The following is a 17,612-nucleotide window of genomic DNA, read 5'->3' as shown; positions in this document are numbered from 1 at the left end:
CCAGTGACTCTGGAGCAGAGAGGGCCTATGATTAGGAACAAGGTGACTCCAAGAGTTAATTGCTGTGTTTTTAAAATCTCAACTCCATCTTATATTTAAGAGGAAAGATTTGCATCTTACAGAACAGAAGTCAGCATAGTTCAGCTGGAAATTTCTGTCTGCATGCCTGTGTCCTTCAGTGCTGATCTGGAAATAGTTTTGCTTGTCCATAGTGAGAGTAACCATTTATTGTTTTATTCAGACAAGAAAAGAAAATAATCCTGATAGAGCTGATCAACTGTCTTGAATAATGGATAAGGTCCACCTATGATCTGCTAGTCTGTCCATGTGTATACAAGAAGGCCCTAGAAAGATGGCTGAGAGTTGGGGGAGTGGGAGCAGGTATTTGATCGATTTATTTATCTAATCCATTGACTCACAAGTTCAAGAAGCAGTAGAGTTAATTGTGAGCAGGACATCTCTTCCCTCTTTCTTCTGGGATTCAGTCAAGCTTTATTTTTGCAGTCACAATGCAGGCTAAAGGGCTTCAGTTTTAATAATTGCTTGAGGCACCACCCCACAGTAAAACACTTAAAGAGCACAAATAATGTAATTCTTCTGTATTAATCTCTAACTAGTGCTAATATGTTGTATTATGTAAGTATTAAAAAGATTACCTAGTTAGGCCTTATCCATAGCCTGTTGAAGTTACTGCACACATTTCCACTGAATTTCATAGTTTTTCAATTTAGCTTGTTTGTGGTAAATTCAAAATACTAACTAAAGCTTTTGTATAAGTTAAATAATGTAGCCTGCACATGGTAATTCACCAATATATCTTGAAATTCAAGTGCACCATCAGTGGCAAGAAAAAAAACCTTCTTGTGGTTACTTGGCCAAGAGTGTAGACTGAACCACAGAGAATGTTGTGTTTTCTGAAGAAATAACCCTTCAAAAAATGAAGGCTGCTGTAACCAAAATAAATCAATAACTTCTGATAGTCAACAGGGGGATTTCTTAGCCACGGAAATGGTAGAAGGACAAATAATAGTAAGTATCATTAAGTGATGAAATGGACCAAGTTTGTTTGGGTAATAGTCAAAGCAAGGCACAAAATTATATCATTGCAAAATGAGTGGTCAGTTGGTAGCCAAAGGGAATAGCCCATTGGGTTATGATTCCCCAAAGAGCATGCTGTAAACTGTTGCAAGCAATAATTTCCTGTCAAGGTAACAAATGATAAATAGTGGTTATTGCATAAAGAATTGGGATAGACAACAAAGGGCGGAATAACTCATAACCTCGTTGTGCGCATTTACCATGGTTGTTGTTACCATGGTGGTTGTTGACAGATGGAAAAAACTTTAGTATTGTAAATAAATTTCTTAATATTTACTTTTGACAGTATAGCTTTGATTAAAATCTGGAAAAAGCAGAGAAGTGGTGTTGACATTCACTCCATTAAAAGCTGATGTAGTTTTGCATGTGTTTCTTCAATAGGTATCTCATGCAATATGTGCAGCATGAAAAGAAACTTTTATTTTGATAGTACTTTTAGCCATTTACCATCAACTACTTCTTTTGGTGCTTATTACCTGCAGTTAAATATCATGTTTTGCATTTAGTGTTGTTTAGTGTCTTTGCTTTGATTTCATATTTTTGGCCATAGAAGTGTTGACTAGAAGAGGGCTCTGGGGTCACCTAGTCCAGCCTCCCACTTGAAGCTGGACTGTTGCCAAGGCAAGATCTATCCAGCCAAGGCTTTGTCAAGCTATGTCTTGAAAGGACTCCCAAAAGAGAAGGATTTGCTGCCTCTGCAGTAATCTGCTCCAGAGCTGCACTACCTTCTAGTAAAAGAATTTTTCCTCACATTCAACCTGAATCTCCCAAGCCACAGTTGCGATCGTTGCCCCTTGTGATATTGTCCACTAGTAGGAGGGAGAGTTTGTATTTGGGATCTCTGTTGCTACCCTTCAAGTAACTCTGTGCTGCTGTTATGTAGCTCCTTTGCCTCTCTTTGTCAGACTAGAGAAGTCTGGCCCCTTCAACCGCCTCATTGTGCAGCACTGCCTTACTTATTCAGGTTCTTAAACTCTACAAAAATGGAGTGGAAGCATTGGCTTTGTTGCTAGCCAAGATTTTTACTCTTCTCTTGAAAAAACAGCATGCGCTAAAGTTACTGGAGCTTTCCAACACCAGGCATAGGAAGACAATATATCATCTGTTTATCTGTGGTTTATGCTTGGCAAAGCACCCTTTCCTCAGTGAAGGACAAAAATAAGTTTTGTGGGAAAGCATAGATTCAGTGGTTGATGGCACAGAACAGAAAAACTTCCTTTTTCCCCCCTCAACATTGAATAAATTTTGAAAGATGCAGGATTTTGTAGGTATGAATATTTTTAAATTGACCATCTGATGTACTGCTGTGTTACACTGTTTGAGGTGGTGGTGTAAATCAGCAGAAATTTGTATGGATTGCATATGTTACTCTAGAAATGTCAGTTTGACATTCTGACTTGAGAATTTAGGATCTTATAAGATTTAATGGAATTCTAAATAAGATGCTTCAAAGAGGTATTTCATTGGTTTATGAAGTCTTGCATATGTTAAAATCAAATCTACACCTGGTTTCTATGCCTATCTGTAACTGTATTTCAGTCCAGCTTGAAGAGATGATGAAAACAAAGCTGAAAATGTTCACATCATAGTACAAGCTGAATGTAACAGAACTTACTGTTCCAATTTCTTTCCTATTGTTTTTTTTTTCCCTGTAAGTATTTTAAGAGGTTTTATTTATTCTGTGTGTGTGTCACCATCCCAGTCAGCTTGTTCGGGCTTTTGGAGAAAATGTGATTGGATCAGAACATGCAGATTTCAAGTGATTGACATTGTCGCTCCTGTAACTCATAGGGTGTACTATCTCAGCCTTTCAGAGCAACCATAGCAGCTCATATGTGCCCCAACTGAACAAAAACATGGAAGAGGAATTTTATGATTTTCATGTCCTTACGAACATCACACTGGATCACATAAAAAGTTCATCTTCTTGGGTAACCTGTTTCTTACATTTGCCAACAGATGTCTTCAGGAAAGTATGAAAGAAATAGCTCCTAGGATTCAAATTTTACTTCCAAGAGAGATTCCTCCCCTCTGCAAAGTCTTAGCAGCTTCTAAGAGGCTGCATATGAAAGGCCCTCGCAAATAGTAGCCAATGGATTCATCGGTCCACAGATTCAATTCCTTTTTTTTAACTCACTTATACTTTTGACTTTCAAATCTTACATGCTAGTAAGGAACACAATTATTCATTCTATGCAATTGGATACTATTACTTACGTGCCGGTTGGTATTTTTACTAGGTATTCAGTAGTTCTTGCAATATGGTGATGAATTTCTTATCTATATTTTGGGGTTTTTTTTAATAAGGTTTTGAGCATAGTGACTTACACTCTTAAAAACTTAAGTGAATTTTCAGGCATTGTGTTTCCTACAAAGGCGTTTCTGATCCATTCTCCTTCTAGACAGTATATTGTAAGCATAAAAGAAGATTTTTTTCTTCAGTTGTTACTTTTTGCTTCTGTTTATAAGAGGTAGGCTGAAATTCATATGAGTTATTGTCTTAAGGTGATAAATTTGTATTCATCATGCACTGTCTTGCCTTAAAACCTGAGCACTCAATATTGGAGATCTACATGTGAAAATTGATTCAGGTTGTGCACATCTGTGTTAAATCATTTACAAGAATTTTTGAATGAACAGTGTGCTGTGATGTTATTCATTATTAAAATACTGTTGGTTCATCCTGTTGGAGCGATGGGACATAAATGCCTGGAAGCAAGCTCACCATTTTGATGACTTTCTCATTATAAATTGCTCCATCATTGTGCTATATTTGTTTTATGACTACCTGCACTGTAAATCTAGGGTGCAAAAGCTAATAAAAATGTGAGACTTGGGATTGAAGTAGAAGTTTTGGAAAAGATCTCTCTGCTTCCATCTAGTTCTTCAAAAATGGCATTGTCAGGTGCCACAGTTCATCTGCAAGCTTTGCTATTTATCATAAGCTTGTCAACCTTTTCAAGTGTGTCTGAAGTGTGTGTGAACCTTTTCAAGTGTGTCTTTGATCTCCAGACTGGAGTGGTGAAGTTCACCTGAGAATGGAGCTCCTGAGGGTGGAGCATGTGCTGTATTCCATTGTTTAAGCATGTCAAGATGGTGCTTGGAGAAATGTCACTACCAGCATGGGACAAGTATCACTGGATGATGAGATGGGATAAAGTTGCAGACCTCGTGTATCTGGCACTCATGGGCATAACTTCATGATGACAAATTGTATTTTTCCATGCTGGTGTGCAAAGCTTGCCATAGATCACCAATACGATCTCTGGCAAGTGCATGGTAGCTACTTCTGTGACATTAAGCGTGTTTCATTTCCCTAATTGCTCTCCACTAGCTTGGTGTTGGTGCATCCATTATGAAGAACTATTTAATTGAGGTGTGTTGTTGTGGTATTTTATTTTTGGAGCTGTAGCAATGTAGAGGTACTTATTAGTGTGTTTACAGAGGTTGGATGCTTTTGACAGGATCTGTAGGCCTTTTTGGCATGTGTACAGGAGTGGTAAGAGTCGAGGTCTACGAGCGCATGGGTGGAGAGGTATTTCTCCAAGATACCAAAGAACTGGAACAGTCTCTGCCAGCATTACCAGAGTGCCCAGGAACCCTGGTTTTATCTGCCATAAACACAAGATCCTTTGTTTCCTGGGTTTCTGGATGCTTACTGCTTTGCCATCCATTTGCTTGGTGATTTTAAGTTGCCTTATGCTTTTTGAGTCCTCTCATTGAACAGTAAGGAAACTGCTTAATGTTACCATGAGTAGCAACTGAAAGGATGGAATCTGCATTTAGAAGGTTAGGACAAGATGCACTAGCCTGATGTCACGGCTAGAAGCAGCTAAAAGAATTACTTTAACAATAGCTTCTTTTTCTATTGTACTTTTTTTGAGAGGCTGGAAAGAGGAGTACAATTGCTAAATATTTGGAAGAATAGATGAGAAGGCTCCATGAAACACTGTAATTCACAGGAGGCCAGAGATAGGTGCAGTCAGCTTTTGTCTGAAGTACAAAGGCCACACGGAAAGACCGGAAGGTGTATGCATCTAATATGAGCGATTGTTTTTAAGGCATTTCTTAGCGTTGTGACTTACAGCTTTCATTTTGTACACAGGGAGACCACAGTGTATTTATTATGACTCACATACGTTTTGTGAGTTGTGTTGAATTAACCATGTTTTCAATTTTTAAATAAGAAATAATACACCAACCTCTGTGTTGTGAACCTTACTTATTTTTGCTGAGCATGCCTGAAGTTCTTACCAAGTGGTAATAAAGCTGTGTACTTTGGAAAGGTTGCTTGCCTCTTTTTCATCACTGCAGGTGGTGTTTCTATTCTGTAATTTGCTGTTTCTTTGTTGTCTGCTCTTTTTTTCCTCCTGTCTTCACTCTTTATAAAAACATTATTATCTTCATCTGTTTTGGAGCTTAGGAGGATATCTGCATGTTCCCCACTGGTTAAGCACATGGACCTGTTTTAAGAAGGTAATGGCACTGGTGTCTGGTGACTGTCCTTGTCACAGTCACTGAGGACCTGTGGCCTTCCTCACTCATAGAATCATGGAACCATAGAATAACCAGGTTGGAAGAGACCCACCGGATCATTGAGTCCAACCATTCCTATCAAACACTAAACCATGCCCCTTAGCACCTCGTCCACCCGTGCCTTAAACACCTCCAGGGAAGGTGACTCAACCACCTCCCTGGGCAGCCTGTTCCAGTGCCCAATGACCCTTTCTGTGAAAAATTTTTTCCTAATGTCCAGCCTAAACCTCTCCTGGTGGAGCTTGACGCCATTCCCTCTGTCCTGTCCCCTGTCACTTGGGAGAAGAGGCCAGCACCCTCCTCTCTACAACCTCCTTTCAGGTAGTTATAGAGAGCAATGAGGGGAGACTTCCCCTCAGCCTCTTCTTCTCCAGGCTAAACAACCCCAGCTCTCTCAGCCGCTCCTCATAAGGCCTGTTCTCCAGACCCTTTACCTCTTATTCACTCTTATTCACTCTTATTCACTCTTATTCACTCTTATTCACTCTTATTCACTCTTATTCATTAGCCAGGACATCTGATATGCACATGCTGTTTGAATTGGCCTTCCATTTCAAATTCTTATCTCAAGTTGTAGTAATACCCTAATGTAGTGTTGGCCAGATGAGTCTGCACACCAAGAACAGGTAAGTGCTGGGCTTTCTTTTTTGTGGAGTACTAGCTTACAGTTGCACAACTTTTAAGCGTGTACTCAAAGCTAATTGATGAGAGTTATCCCAAGGTGCCTCAATTTATTGGTATATACCAACGTCAAACAAATTTTACACTTCTGAACTAGTCCCTTTTATGATGTTTATACATCTTGTAATATTTGTTTTATGACAAGGGGAAAGAGATCTTTTGAGGAATAATCAATTTTGTGGTACTAAAGAAAAATGCAATGCAAGTGACAAGCAATTGTTATGTTTGCTTTCCCAGAATTTTTTATTTCTGTGTGACTGTTAGGCAGAATTACCAATATCACTGGGGGAAAATATTTTTTAATAGGCTAATTTCAAATGCTCTTCTGTAGAAAATCACTGCTTGCAACAAAATCATTGAGGTTTAAGAATGTTCTCTTCTTAGGTGTCTTTATGTAGACTGAGTAAATTTGGGGATTCTTTCATCATAAATAGTGACAACGGACCACAAAATATTCTGAGAACAAGCTATTGAATATATCAGTAGTACATTAAGAGAAATAAGTACTGTTACTTGCCTGGTGCAATTCTTCGGTTTTTATAGAGGTTGTTATTTTATGGTTGAGTGTGTTACAGTCTTTTATTTGAATAAGTAATTTTCTTTCTCTTTATGTCATTTCATCACCCTAGTCTCCAAGTTCCGTCCAAAGTGCAAACCTATACACTTACCTGTACTCACCATAATGTCTAATTCTTAAATGAGAGGCAGTGTCATCTCTGTCGCTGTCAGTGACTTCACAGGATTAAATAATCAAGAAAGGATTTTTCTTGTTTGCTTCTTTTATAGCTGAATTAGTTTCCTGTGATACAGAAGTGGGACTATCTTATGCTGATACTGCTCTTCAGCACTTTATTGTGAATCTATGTGTCAGGCACATTAAATAAGTCTTCACTTCCAAGTACATAATGCATAAGATTATACTAGAGACATTTGTTGTTGAGGTTTACCATCTCAGCAATCAGAACATACTGTTTTGGGTAAACAAATTCAGATAACTTTTAATTATTTAATGGGATAGGATTATTGGGTTGGCAGGGAGGGTGAAAAAGATGAAATTTGCACTGTTTTACATGCAAGAATAAATATTCTTACTATATAGCATAGTAGACTGAGATTTCATCTTTTCAAAGTAATGAGGCAGGGTGTGTTATCTCAAGAATTGTAAATGGTTATCTGAAATGTATACAACAAAGGCTGTTTCTGCAACACAGGTTTTTTTGTACTATCTAGGTCAAAGGAAATTGCTTAAATGGTGGAAATTACATAGCCCGCAGTCATAGCCTCAAGTTATCCTGCCTGTGGCCAGGAATGCACAAGTTTAGGAAACTGTTGTTTAACAGAAGAAAATCCTAAACAAACAAGCCAAATGCCCTGTAGAAGACAAAAGGGAAATAGTTCTTTTTATATTATTTTTAGAAAGCCTTTAATTGTCCTTGTCACTCAACAGCAATATTTCTCTGTGCATTTCTTAGGTCTTCAGGCATGGAATGTGTCCCTAATTAGTGTGGTAATGGGGATGTTATGACTGGAAAATGTACCTATGCTGGAGGTTTTTTTGGTGCTGGATGTGCTGGTCTGCAAGCAGGGTAAACCCCTGAGGAGAAAAATAACTGAATACATTTGGATCTTTAATATGTTGCATGAATGTTTATTAGATGCTCTGCTAATACAGTGTAGAAACCATGAGTTTATTCAAATGTCTAACTGTTGCATTTATTGCATGTTGTATATGAGCACCCTATGGCAGGCAAACATATCGCTAAGACTGAGTACTGTTTTCTAGCTGAGGGATTTGCAGAGCCTCTACAGGCAGCCTGAATCTCTGATTTGGGAAGAAAAAGATGGTACCATGCTCTTGAAAGAGAATTTCCTTTTACTAGCAATGCTAGCTAGCAACATCAGAGAAATGTTTTCCAGAAATGTAGATCTAACATTTCTGAAATGCCTGGAGAGGAGGGTATTCTTTGGTTGTAAATCTTTGGCTATCAAAAAGTTGAGTCAGTTGGTATTTTCCTCATGGAAGTATCAAAACCATTAAGCAACAGGGCTCATCTTGAGTAGCTCCTACCGTGATTTGGGTGGTGTGTGGATATGCATGTCTGTGCCTGAAGTACGTAATCAAAGAATTATTATACATGGTACTGGGCAGCTGGGATATCTCGTATGACGATGTGGGAATTTGTACTTTCAAGAGTTGCTCCTTTCTTGAAAAACAAGCTTTAGAAACAACTATACTAAATTTTCTTCTTAAACAAGTGTGATAGAGGGTACAAGTGTGGTAACATCCACGTATGCAGTGTATTTGTTTGTTTGTTTACCTTGCTTATCCATCATGGCCTGAGAATAAAACCAGTACTCAGTGCTGAGTTTGGTTTAGGTAGTTATGAAATGGACCTATTTGAGAAATGGCGAGAGCTTACAGAGTCTGTTTCCACTCTCGTTTCTGCATCAGCCCCACTCTTATGCTGGCACATCTGTTCACACTGATGCATACACGCTTTTGCTGTTGCAATGCAGGGGTGACGTAGGAGTGAGAATGAGGAGGTGGCAATTCAGAGCCACAAAACCAAATTGGCAGTAAATGTAGCACTGGTACATGTGTCTTTCGTTGTCCAGTAAGGATTTTTTTTCAATTAAATATTGTACAGAAAAGGCTTTAAAGGTGACTGGAATTTATTGTTAATCTCTTTAGCAAGTTAAAGAATATGGTCTTTGGATAATTACAAGCTTTATGGTGGTGAGTAGGTTCCAAGGTTCACCCACATAAGTTCAATATGTTCTTAGGTATGTGTTGGGGCCCCCTGTGGCCATGTGTCAGTCATGCTTAAGACTGGAGTGACTCTGACTTTAAAAAGCTGCAGGAATGCTTTGTGCTTACAAGATTCGGTTACTGTTTAGTATTAAAACTGGCAGACTAGTATAATTTCATTTGGGAGGTTATTATGTTTTGGTTTGGGTTTTGTTTGGGTTTTTTTTGCCTGCAATGTACTGCAGCTTACTGTAGAATTTAAAGCAAGTATAAAAACTGTCTGCCTTTACAATTATAAATTTTGAGTGTGTTCTGGTTTTGTGGCCTTTTGAAGTAAAGGGAAAGCTCGTATGCAAGCTAAATGAAAGAAGTTTCTTCCAAGCCTCTCATTAATCTCTTCTTGAGCCTTCTGCCTTTTAAACAACTGATAAGGGACTGTGCTGTTACGATGCTAAAATACGTGAGTAAATGTTTGGGTTTATGGGTTTTGTTGTATAGCAGTTCCTAATAAAATTGATTGAAATTTATAGTAGAGTCTATATAGTGGAATTAATTTGTGTTGTCCTGACTCCTTACCTGAGAGAAATGCTAAAAAGAAGAGTCGCTGTGAGCCAGTGTGCCTTAGCAGAGTGGAAGACAAAAAGATTGCAGTATCAATGGCAGATATTGCTTATCTTGCACAAATAAAGCAACTAGCATTGAAATCACTGAACAAATGCAGATATTTTTCCCTGAAAGTGTGCAGTTTGAGTGTATGCCTCATCTACACTGGCCATTTGCAATGGAAATTTGGGGCTTTTGATCTGATGTTGTTGCCTAATGAAGACTATTGCACCATTTAACTATGATCAGCTGGGTAACAGTCAAATTAGGTTACTAAAGTACAAGATATTGCATTTCTACGTGATTCCTTGAAAAGTTGCTGTATTGATCTTAGCATCTGAGTTTGTTAAGGCCTGGAAGCTTAGAAAAGTAAGCTCGTTGATGATAAATGCACTTAGATCAAATTGTATAGTGTCTTTCAAAAACTGCCTCCTTTGAGAATATGAATTCTGAGAATATTTTGATATTGCCAGCGCTGCTTAAGAGTCCAGTGTTCCCATTGCCTGGTGTATCTAGAGGTTTGTCATTGTTACAGAAATATTGTTATAAAAATCTTGTGCTGCTTTTGATTGTTAAACCACTGCTGTGCCATCAGGGGCTATAAACAGCAGAGATGGAGACAGCTGATTGCTCTAACTACAGGTCTTCCTGAAGAGTGCTATGGTGTACTGCTACCTCTGGTGGCTGCTTAATTCCATAATTAAAGGATATGGCCATATCAAAGGCCATAATTAAGATGAAAAATGGAGTGTTTTCCAGAAATGGATATGGTATGCGCCCCCCTTTGGCCAATTCAGCTTTGAAAAGAGATCAAGCTGTGGGGTGGGGTTAAAAGTAGGAAGTTGCTTACCTCAGGAGATAATTGCACTGGAAGTTCCCCAGTGGCTTTGCAAATTGGATGAGGCAGAATGTGTGTTAACTTTCTACTCACTTTTCAACAGCATTTCGTGTTTATACTTAAATTTTTTTGTACTGAGAGCACACTTTTTAGTTGCAGTCACTCTTAGCAACAAGATTCTTTGAAGAAGCTTGCAAAATAAATAGAGAAAAACAATGGCTCTGTTTGGTGTGAGTTACCTTTTTTGTTTGCTGTCTTCCAGAGACAAGAGTGAATAATTGCCTTAAAAGCTATTGTTTTCTGCTTTGGTGGTCTTTTTGGCAAAAACTGATAAAATGTTGAGTCAGTTATTTTTCTCCTGATGCTTGTATTCATATTTTCCTTGAGAAGATAAACTGTTCTAACATATTAAAAGCGAAAAAGCAAAGAACATAATTTTACCATGCTTGAAGGGTGAAAGAGTCGCCAGTTAAAGAAATCTTACCCTTTCTAAAGACAACTGGAACATGGCATTTCTGTCTGCCACTCAATATTGGAATGCTGAAAAAAGGTGTAAGGTGTTCTTGCTATTGATGAAATATACACAGCACAGTTTTGTAAACAAACACTAGGTTTGCTAAACATTGTGGTATGAATAGCTGTAGGAATCAGTGATAGCAAGGTAGACCTGTTTGATACTTCTTTGACTTGGGGTCCTTGAACTGACCCTGGGTTGTAAGAGCAGGAAACTGAACAAAGAGGTGAACATCAGAGATGCAAATCAGGGTGGAGACAGCATTTAGGGGCAGTGGGGGGGGGTTTGGAGGTCAACCAACCAAATGTTGATGCTGGTGATTGCAAACGTGGACAATAGGCCTGGGCCAATCAGGTTGCTATGGGAAGCACGTGGACAGATGAGCAAAGGTATAATTACCTGTCAGTTCCAACAATAAAGGTCTCCGCTTTACATCTATCTGGAGTCCGTCTCGTCATTTCATTCCCGCAAATAGCAGATCTTCGTGTCCTGATATTTTCCTTGATTCTTCTGCAGTGCTTGAACCTTGGCAGCAGTCTCCCCAACCTCAGCCAGGAGTCTCTGACTTTCTCCACCTCATCTCGTCCACCTGCCAGCTCCTTGACTTCTTGCACTATCCTGTTGCTGAACAAGGATAATATATTTCTCCTGCACTGGCTATATTTGTATAACGGCAGCAAAGGTTCTGTAAAGAGTAGATGCCAATATGAAGCGGAGAGAGTCTCTTTAAATCTGGACTGTGGGAGCTGTTGGAAGATGCTTAGTTCTTACGGACTGAGAGACTGCAAGTCTCTGGCAATGCAAATTTTGCATTGGAGGACAGGCAGAAAGAACTATATTTCTGTTTGCAGAAGAACCATCTCTGTGGTATATGTCTGCGCTCTCTGAGCTATCTTAACTAGCTGGCAAAATCTGCCGTAGTAAAATTAGGTAAATGATAGCACCACACCACCTCTAGGTTAGTTATGAGTAAATTGAAAACAGGTCTGCTATGCTAGCACGAAGTCTGAACTACATACTGTTCTCCTCTAGGAGGCTAGGGAGAGGATGCTGATTTTCAGAACAGTTGATTAATCAAAATAAACTTAGAATCAAACAATCCTGTTTTCTCTAGGTTATGAGTACCAGCTGCTTAGGAATTTCTAGCCTATTTCACTATAGCTGCATACACAGTAAGGAACTGTATGCCTATGTTTTAGCAAAACAAGGATAGGGAAAATGGTACTGGTCACTTATCTGTGGAAGCTTGTGTCTGGAAGGTAGTATCTGTCACTGGGAGAGAAATTTGTTCCTGTAAACTTACTGTGCCAAGATGCACAACTGCCCTGTTTATTCATTGTGCATGCTAGTGCAGCAGACATTCAGTGTTTGCTCTAATCTGAAATGGTTTTGGCTTCCAGAATTTAGAATTGAAGGGCTACTGTTGTGCTAGAAAGACACCATGTGCCATAACATTTTGTAGAAGTTTGTCTTTGATATAGAGGAAAATCTGTACTGCAGAATTTGGGTTTCAGATTTGCATTAATATAGTGGTCTTGCTTATTTCTGTTAGGAAAGATCACAGACATCTCTCAGTTGGGGTAACAGATACAGAATAACAGAGAATCAGCTGTAGGCAAGCACTGTTATGACCCAAGTTTTGCAAGTCAAGGATTTGCTTGCAGAATGCAGGAATAAGATCTGCATGTGTGTATGTTTAAATGTAACACGTGTGTGTGTGTTTTTTTTAAAGAAAGGATTTGCTTGTTTCTTCTGAGTGTTTGTATTCTACAGGTGCATGACATTACTTGAGTTGGTGCTTGTATATAATGCCAAAACATTAAAGTTGGAAAAGACCTCCAAAATCATTAAGTCCAACTGTTAGCCCAACACCACCATGCCCACTAAACCATGTCCTGAAGTGCACATCTACATGATTTTGAACACCTCCAGGGATGGTGACTCCACCACTTCCCTAGGCAGCCTGTTCCAGTGGTTCATTGCTCTTTTGGTAAAAATTTTTTTTCTAATATCCAATCTAACCCTCCTGTGATGCAACTTGAGGCCATTTCCTCTCATCCTGTTGCCTATCACTTGAGAGAAGAGACTGCACCCACCTCGCTACAAGGTCCTTTCGTAGAGAGCAATAAGGTCTCCCTTCGCCCTACTCTTCTCCAGACTAATCAATCCCAGTTCCCTCAGCTGCTCCTCATAAGACTTGTGCTCCAGACTCTTCACCAGCTTCATTGCCCTCCTCTGGACAAGCTCCAGCAACTCAAAGTCTTGTGGTGAGGGACCCAAAATTAAACACACTATACGAAGTACAATCTCACCAGTGCTGAGTACAGGGACATGATCACTTCCGTACTCCTGCTGGTCAACTTCATTTTTGACACAAGCCAGAATGCTGTTGGCCATGTAAGCACTAGATTGAAAGATTCAGCTCTCTGAGTCTCTTACACTAGATACTAAATAAAATTTAAAAGATTAAGTTCACAATAACCTTAAATAGGTAAGTTTATTTCCAGTTTAAAATGCTAACTGTGCACTTGTAGGATTACATTTCTTCTTGTTTTTTTGTAGTAAGACCAGTGTGTATGTGGATGATGTGTTTTCACTAATTTTAGCAGTAAATAAAATATGTAAAAACTAAGGTAATATTTCCTGTTTCAACATTCCAATGAAACAAAAGGGAAAAAGGTAATTGCTTTTATTTCCTGAACAAGCAAGTTGTAGCAGTATGGCTGAGCTGTGGTGGATCTGCTAGCTGGGCATGGGCTGAGGGACGGAGCTCCCAGATGCTGTGTTTACAAGGGCTCCAACTTATTTCCTTCTTTTTTCACTGTTTTATTTGCACGATCTTTTTAGAAGTGGGAAGTGTTTGTCTGAATACTCTTAGATTGTGGCTGCATACGTAACAGGGAGCATTGATAACAAGCAACAGATGGCAAGCAAATAGGAAGTCCTGTCCTGTTTTTTTCATTGCTCACAGGTAGGGAGGTTACATGAACAAATGATAAGAATGGAAGGAACCTTTCCATGTGTATTTGAACAACAGTTGCTGCAGCTCTGGTTTGAGCTATACCATGCTGTTTCTAGCTGACAGAGTAGCACATGGTATGATGAAATAGAGATCGCTGTGAGTCAGAAACACAATAAATTATACACTGTGTGGCTGTGACAGCTCAATAGGACCACCTGTGGATGGAAAATGCATTAGATACTTCTTTGAGGACTGTTGACATGCAGTAGTTTTTTACCACTCTAATGAAAACATAATCAAATGAGCACATGAAACTTGGAGAAGAAAATATTTCTTCTGTACATAAGATGAAACTACACAAACAAATGTGTGCTATTAAGAACAAATTTTATTTCAGATGCAGAGCTTTAAGGTTAAAAACACAACCTGTGAGTTTGATTTTATTTTTAGGAAGACTGTTATTTTTCTTTATAGACAAACCTTTCAGTAAAGTGTTTACTAATATAGGAAAAATAGCTTTAATTTTAAAATACACACAGATGGAATAAAAATAAAAATTACGATGGTCAGTGGTAATTAAATATAGCTGTAAGAATGTCCTTCTAATTGCATGGTGTATCTTTCTGTAATAAGTAATTAAAAAAAACACTAAAATTTTAGAATATATTTGTTTTAGGAGGTCACAAATCTCAGTTGCTTCTTTCAGGTAGTTAAATCATATGGCAAGAGATATTCTGAACTTAAAATACAACTGATAATACGTCAATTCTAATTGACAATAACAAGGCTGCTTATTTTGTAGTGCTTAATTCTTAGGACAAGTACTTTGTACTTTCTTTGTGTACTGATGGTTTCAAAAATCAAAAACCTTTTAGAAATACGTCTAGAGATGGCTTTAGCAACTGATCAATTGTTCAGCAAAAGAAGTCCATCTGAGTTCATATGATTGCCCTATGTAGTTTTTTGGTTTTGTGAGTCAGTCTCATTTGTGCAAATAAGGTACTTGAAATACTCACAGGATAAACAAAACCCTTTCTGAAAACACAGACAGATTCTGTGTCTAGAACATCCAGAAGGTGAAGAGTTAACAGTGGAGCTGCACTGGATTCAGTGTATTTGCAGATGTTGCTGCAACAGGCTGCTGATTTTTCTCCCATCCTGTTAGGGAACTCTGCCAGACATGATTCATGCAATGATTCTTTTGCGCTGAGTAATCTGTGGTTTTTCTTTTTTCCTCTTCCCTCTCCCTTATTTTTTACTCTAAACTGAAGTCCTATTCATTTTAGCTGAAGGGAGGGGAAGCTTCCAATGTAGAATGTTAAATACACCGTGTTTTGAGTAGAGGAATTTTAACAAATGTTAAACTTGTAGTTTTACTTGGTCTTGGGCAAAGTAGTCTAGTACAGAAAAACCATTTTATAACCGAATCAGCTTTTGGTTTTGCTAGTTCTGGTTTTGTCACAGTTCTTTCAAGATTTCTGTACAGGTATTGCTAAGGACCATCCAACTTCTGTGCTGATATTATACCTCTTTTCTCACAGATCGCTCTGAAAGAAATAAACCAGACTGCCGCTCTTCAGGGTAAGCACCATATTTCTGTATTTATTCTTCCCTTCTTTCACTTTTTTCTTGGTTTTTTTTTTCCTTTTATGAGATGAACTAGGATATTAGCCAGAAAAATATAACTGCCATTCTTTTACTTCTCTGTGTTTGTAACAGTAATGAAACACCAAAATAACTTTGTGTTAAAGGTAATTATTTTATATTCCTTATGAGCAAAATATTCCAAGGAATCAACACTGTAATTGTGTTCACTTAAAATCCAAAAGGCTTGTTTATGTATCTCATACAAGGTTGTTTGGTAGAACAGTGATTTAAGTCAAGAAGCCCTCATGACTCTTGCTTCTGTCTTCTTTGGAATGTTTGCTTCTGTAGCAGGGAAAATAGTTCTTGGTTCAGTCAAGAATAGCGACACTTTATTATTTATTCCATTAACTGTGATCCCATCATAACTAAGGTTTCAAAATTGAGAGAAGCAAACAAACAAGTATTAAACAAAACACACACACACAGAAACCTTTTGTGTTTATTTAGAATTTCCATCAGCAATTGCCATGAACTTCCTAAGCTATTGATTTGCGAGGCCACATTTTCCTTTGAGCTTCTTAATATTCTGCAGTTCTTCTTATCTCCTCTTTTTTTTTTTTTTTTAAAGATCTCTTTCTCTTTTTCCTTATTTCCAAAATTTCCCTCTCAATTCTCTGCCAGGGAAATAGGATCTTGTCTGTGTCCTGTGGTGGATAATGGAATCTTAATGAAGTAAGGTGATCAAGCAGACCAGCTAACGCTGGCTCTCCCACTCCTTTGTGAAAAGCCCTTCCAAAGGATGCCCCTGGCGTCCAACCTTCTGACATAATATGACCTTTTAATTTGATTTTTACAGTCTGTTTGGTTTTTTCTGTATTTTTACATTAAGATGAGGTGGCTTTTATAGGTAAAAGAACAGGGGGAACTGAGGCCTCTTTTTACAGCACAGTTGATGTGTTGTATCAACTTTGTGATGTGATGTGATGTGATGTAAGACAGAATGCTTTTCCTTTCCTTCACATACCGCAACAGCTCTGTAGCCATTTCCAGCAGTGTGTTTAAGTTGCAGGGGAGTATTGTCTTTTTCTTTGATTACTTACCTCTATTATTTAAAAGATCGATCACTGTATTTCCTTTTATAATTAAAAATACTTAACTTTTTTTTCTTAAAATGATGAAGTTACGGTCTATATGTTTGAACTTTTATTAGATCAAGTCATGTTACAATAATGTCAAATAAATCCAAGTCATTATCAAAAGGAAATCTGATTTTAGCAAAGTGTTTAGTCTAAGATTGAAACCATTTCAGTCTGTTCTCCGTTCTTCTGACTGGTCCTTTTTTTGCTCTGGAGTGTATTTTAGAATTTCTAATTTGGAACCTAAGATTTTTTTCCATGTTATTGGAATTTCAAATGTGAACCAGCCCAGACAATAAAACACTGCCCAAAATTGTCTGGGTTACAGATTCCAAATTCTCATGTGGAAAGCACAGAGAAATTAACAGTATTATGTAGGTTACTCCTAATGCTGAGAAAAATGTGACTTTCCCATCAGCAGTGCATGTTTTCTGGCCATTTCTATGTATCTTCTACCTCCTTCTTAACCTCAGTGGCCATTGTGTTGTGATAGCTCTGCTTTCCAGGATGAGCTATAAGGAAAGTCATTGTTTAAAGGGTAGGGTGATTTTGTTCATGTCTTGCTGCTTCTTCTAGGCCAGCCCAGGAGCAGCCTGCATTACTTAGATAATGTACTCTGCTAATTGATACTGCTATGCTTTGTGGTTCATCTCTCATTATAGTTGGATGCATAATCCTGTGGTGACAAACTGCAGGATGAGATCCTTATCCCTACCTAGTCTGGCCATATTGTGTCTGGGAAAAGAGCTGCAGCTGCACAAAGACCAGAGCCCCGTGCTGTAAGAGCTATAGGAAAACTAAATAGTGAAGTATGCAAGGCTTAATTAAAATGCAAATCCCACTCCTCTTGTAACATGGACAGCATTTCAGAGCTGTTTCAGTTCCACCGGGGACAGTTTTATGGCTTA

At 38.3% G+C, this 17,612-nt stretch overlaps 1 protein-coding gene across 3 annotated transcripts in view; it reads left to right on the top strand.

The window, feature by feature from the left end:
* SH3D19 (SH3 domain containing 19) overlaps positions 1-17,612 on the top strand; it is a 90,519-nt gene that overhangs the window by 5,415 nt on the left and 67,492 nt on the right. For 2 of the 3 annotated variants that reach the window (XM_069855705.1, XM_069855704.1), the window contains exon 2: positions 15,523-15,562. In XM_069855705.1, the coding sequence (XP_069711806.1) occupies positions 15,523-15,562 (40 nt within the window). Of the gene's footprint in view, positions 1-15,269; positions 15,563-17,612 lie in introns of those variants that run through there. The other variant, XM_069855706.1, reaches the window with a different exon arrangement.

Source organism: Phaenicophaeus curvirostris, chromosome 4 (genome assembly GCF_032191515.1).
Source record: "Phaenicophaeus curvirostris isolate KB17595 chromosome 4, BPBGC_Pcur_1.0, whole genome shotgun sequence".
Lineage (NCBI taxonomy): Eukaryota > Metazoa > Chordata > Aves > Cuculiformes > Cuculidae > Phaenicophaeus > Phaenicophaeus curvirostris.
The sequence above is the reverse complement of the archived record's forward strand: the minus strand, read 5'-3'. Positions and strand labels throughout refer to the sequence as shown.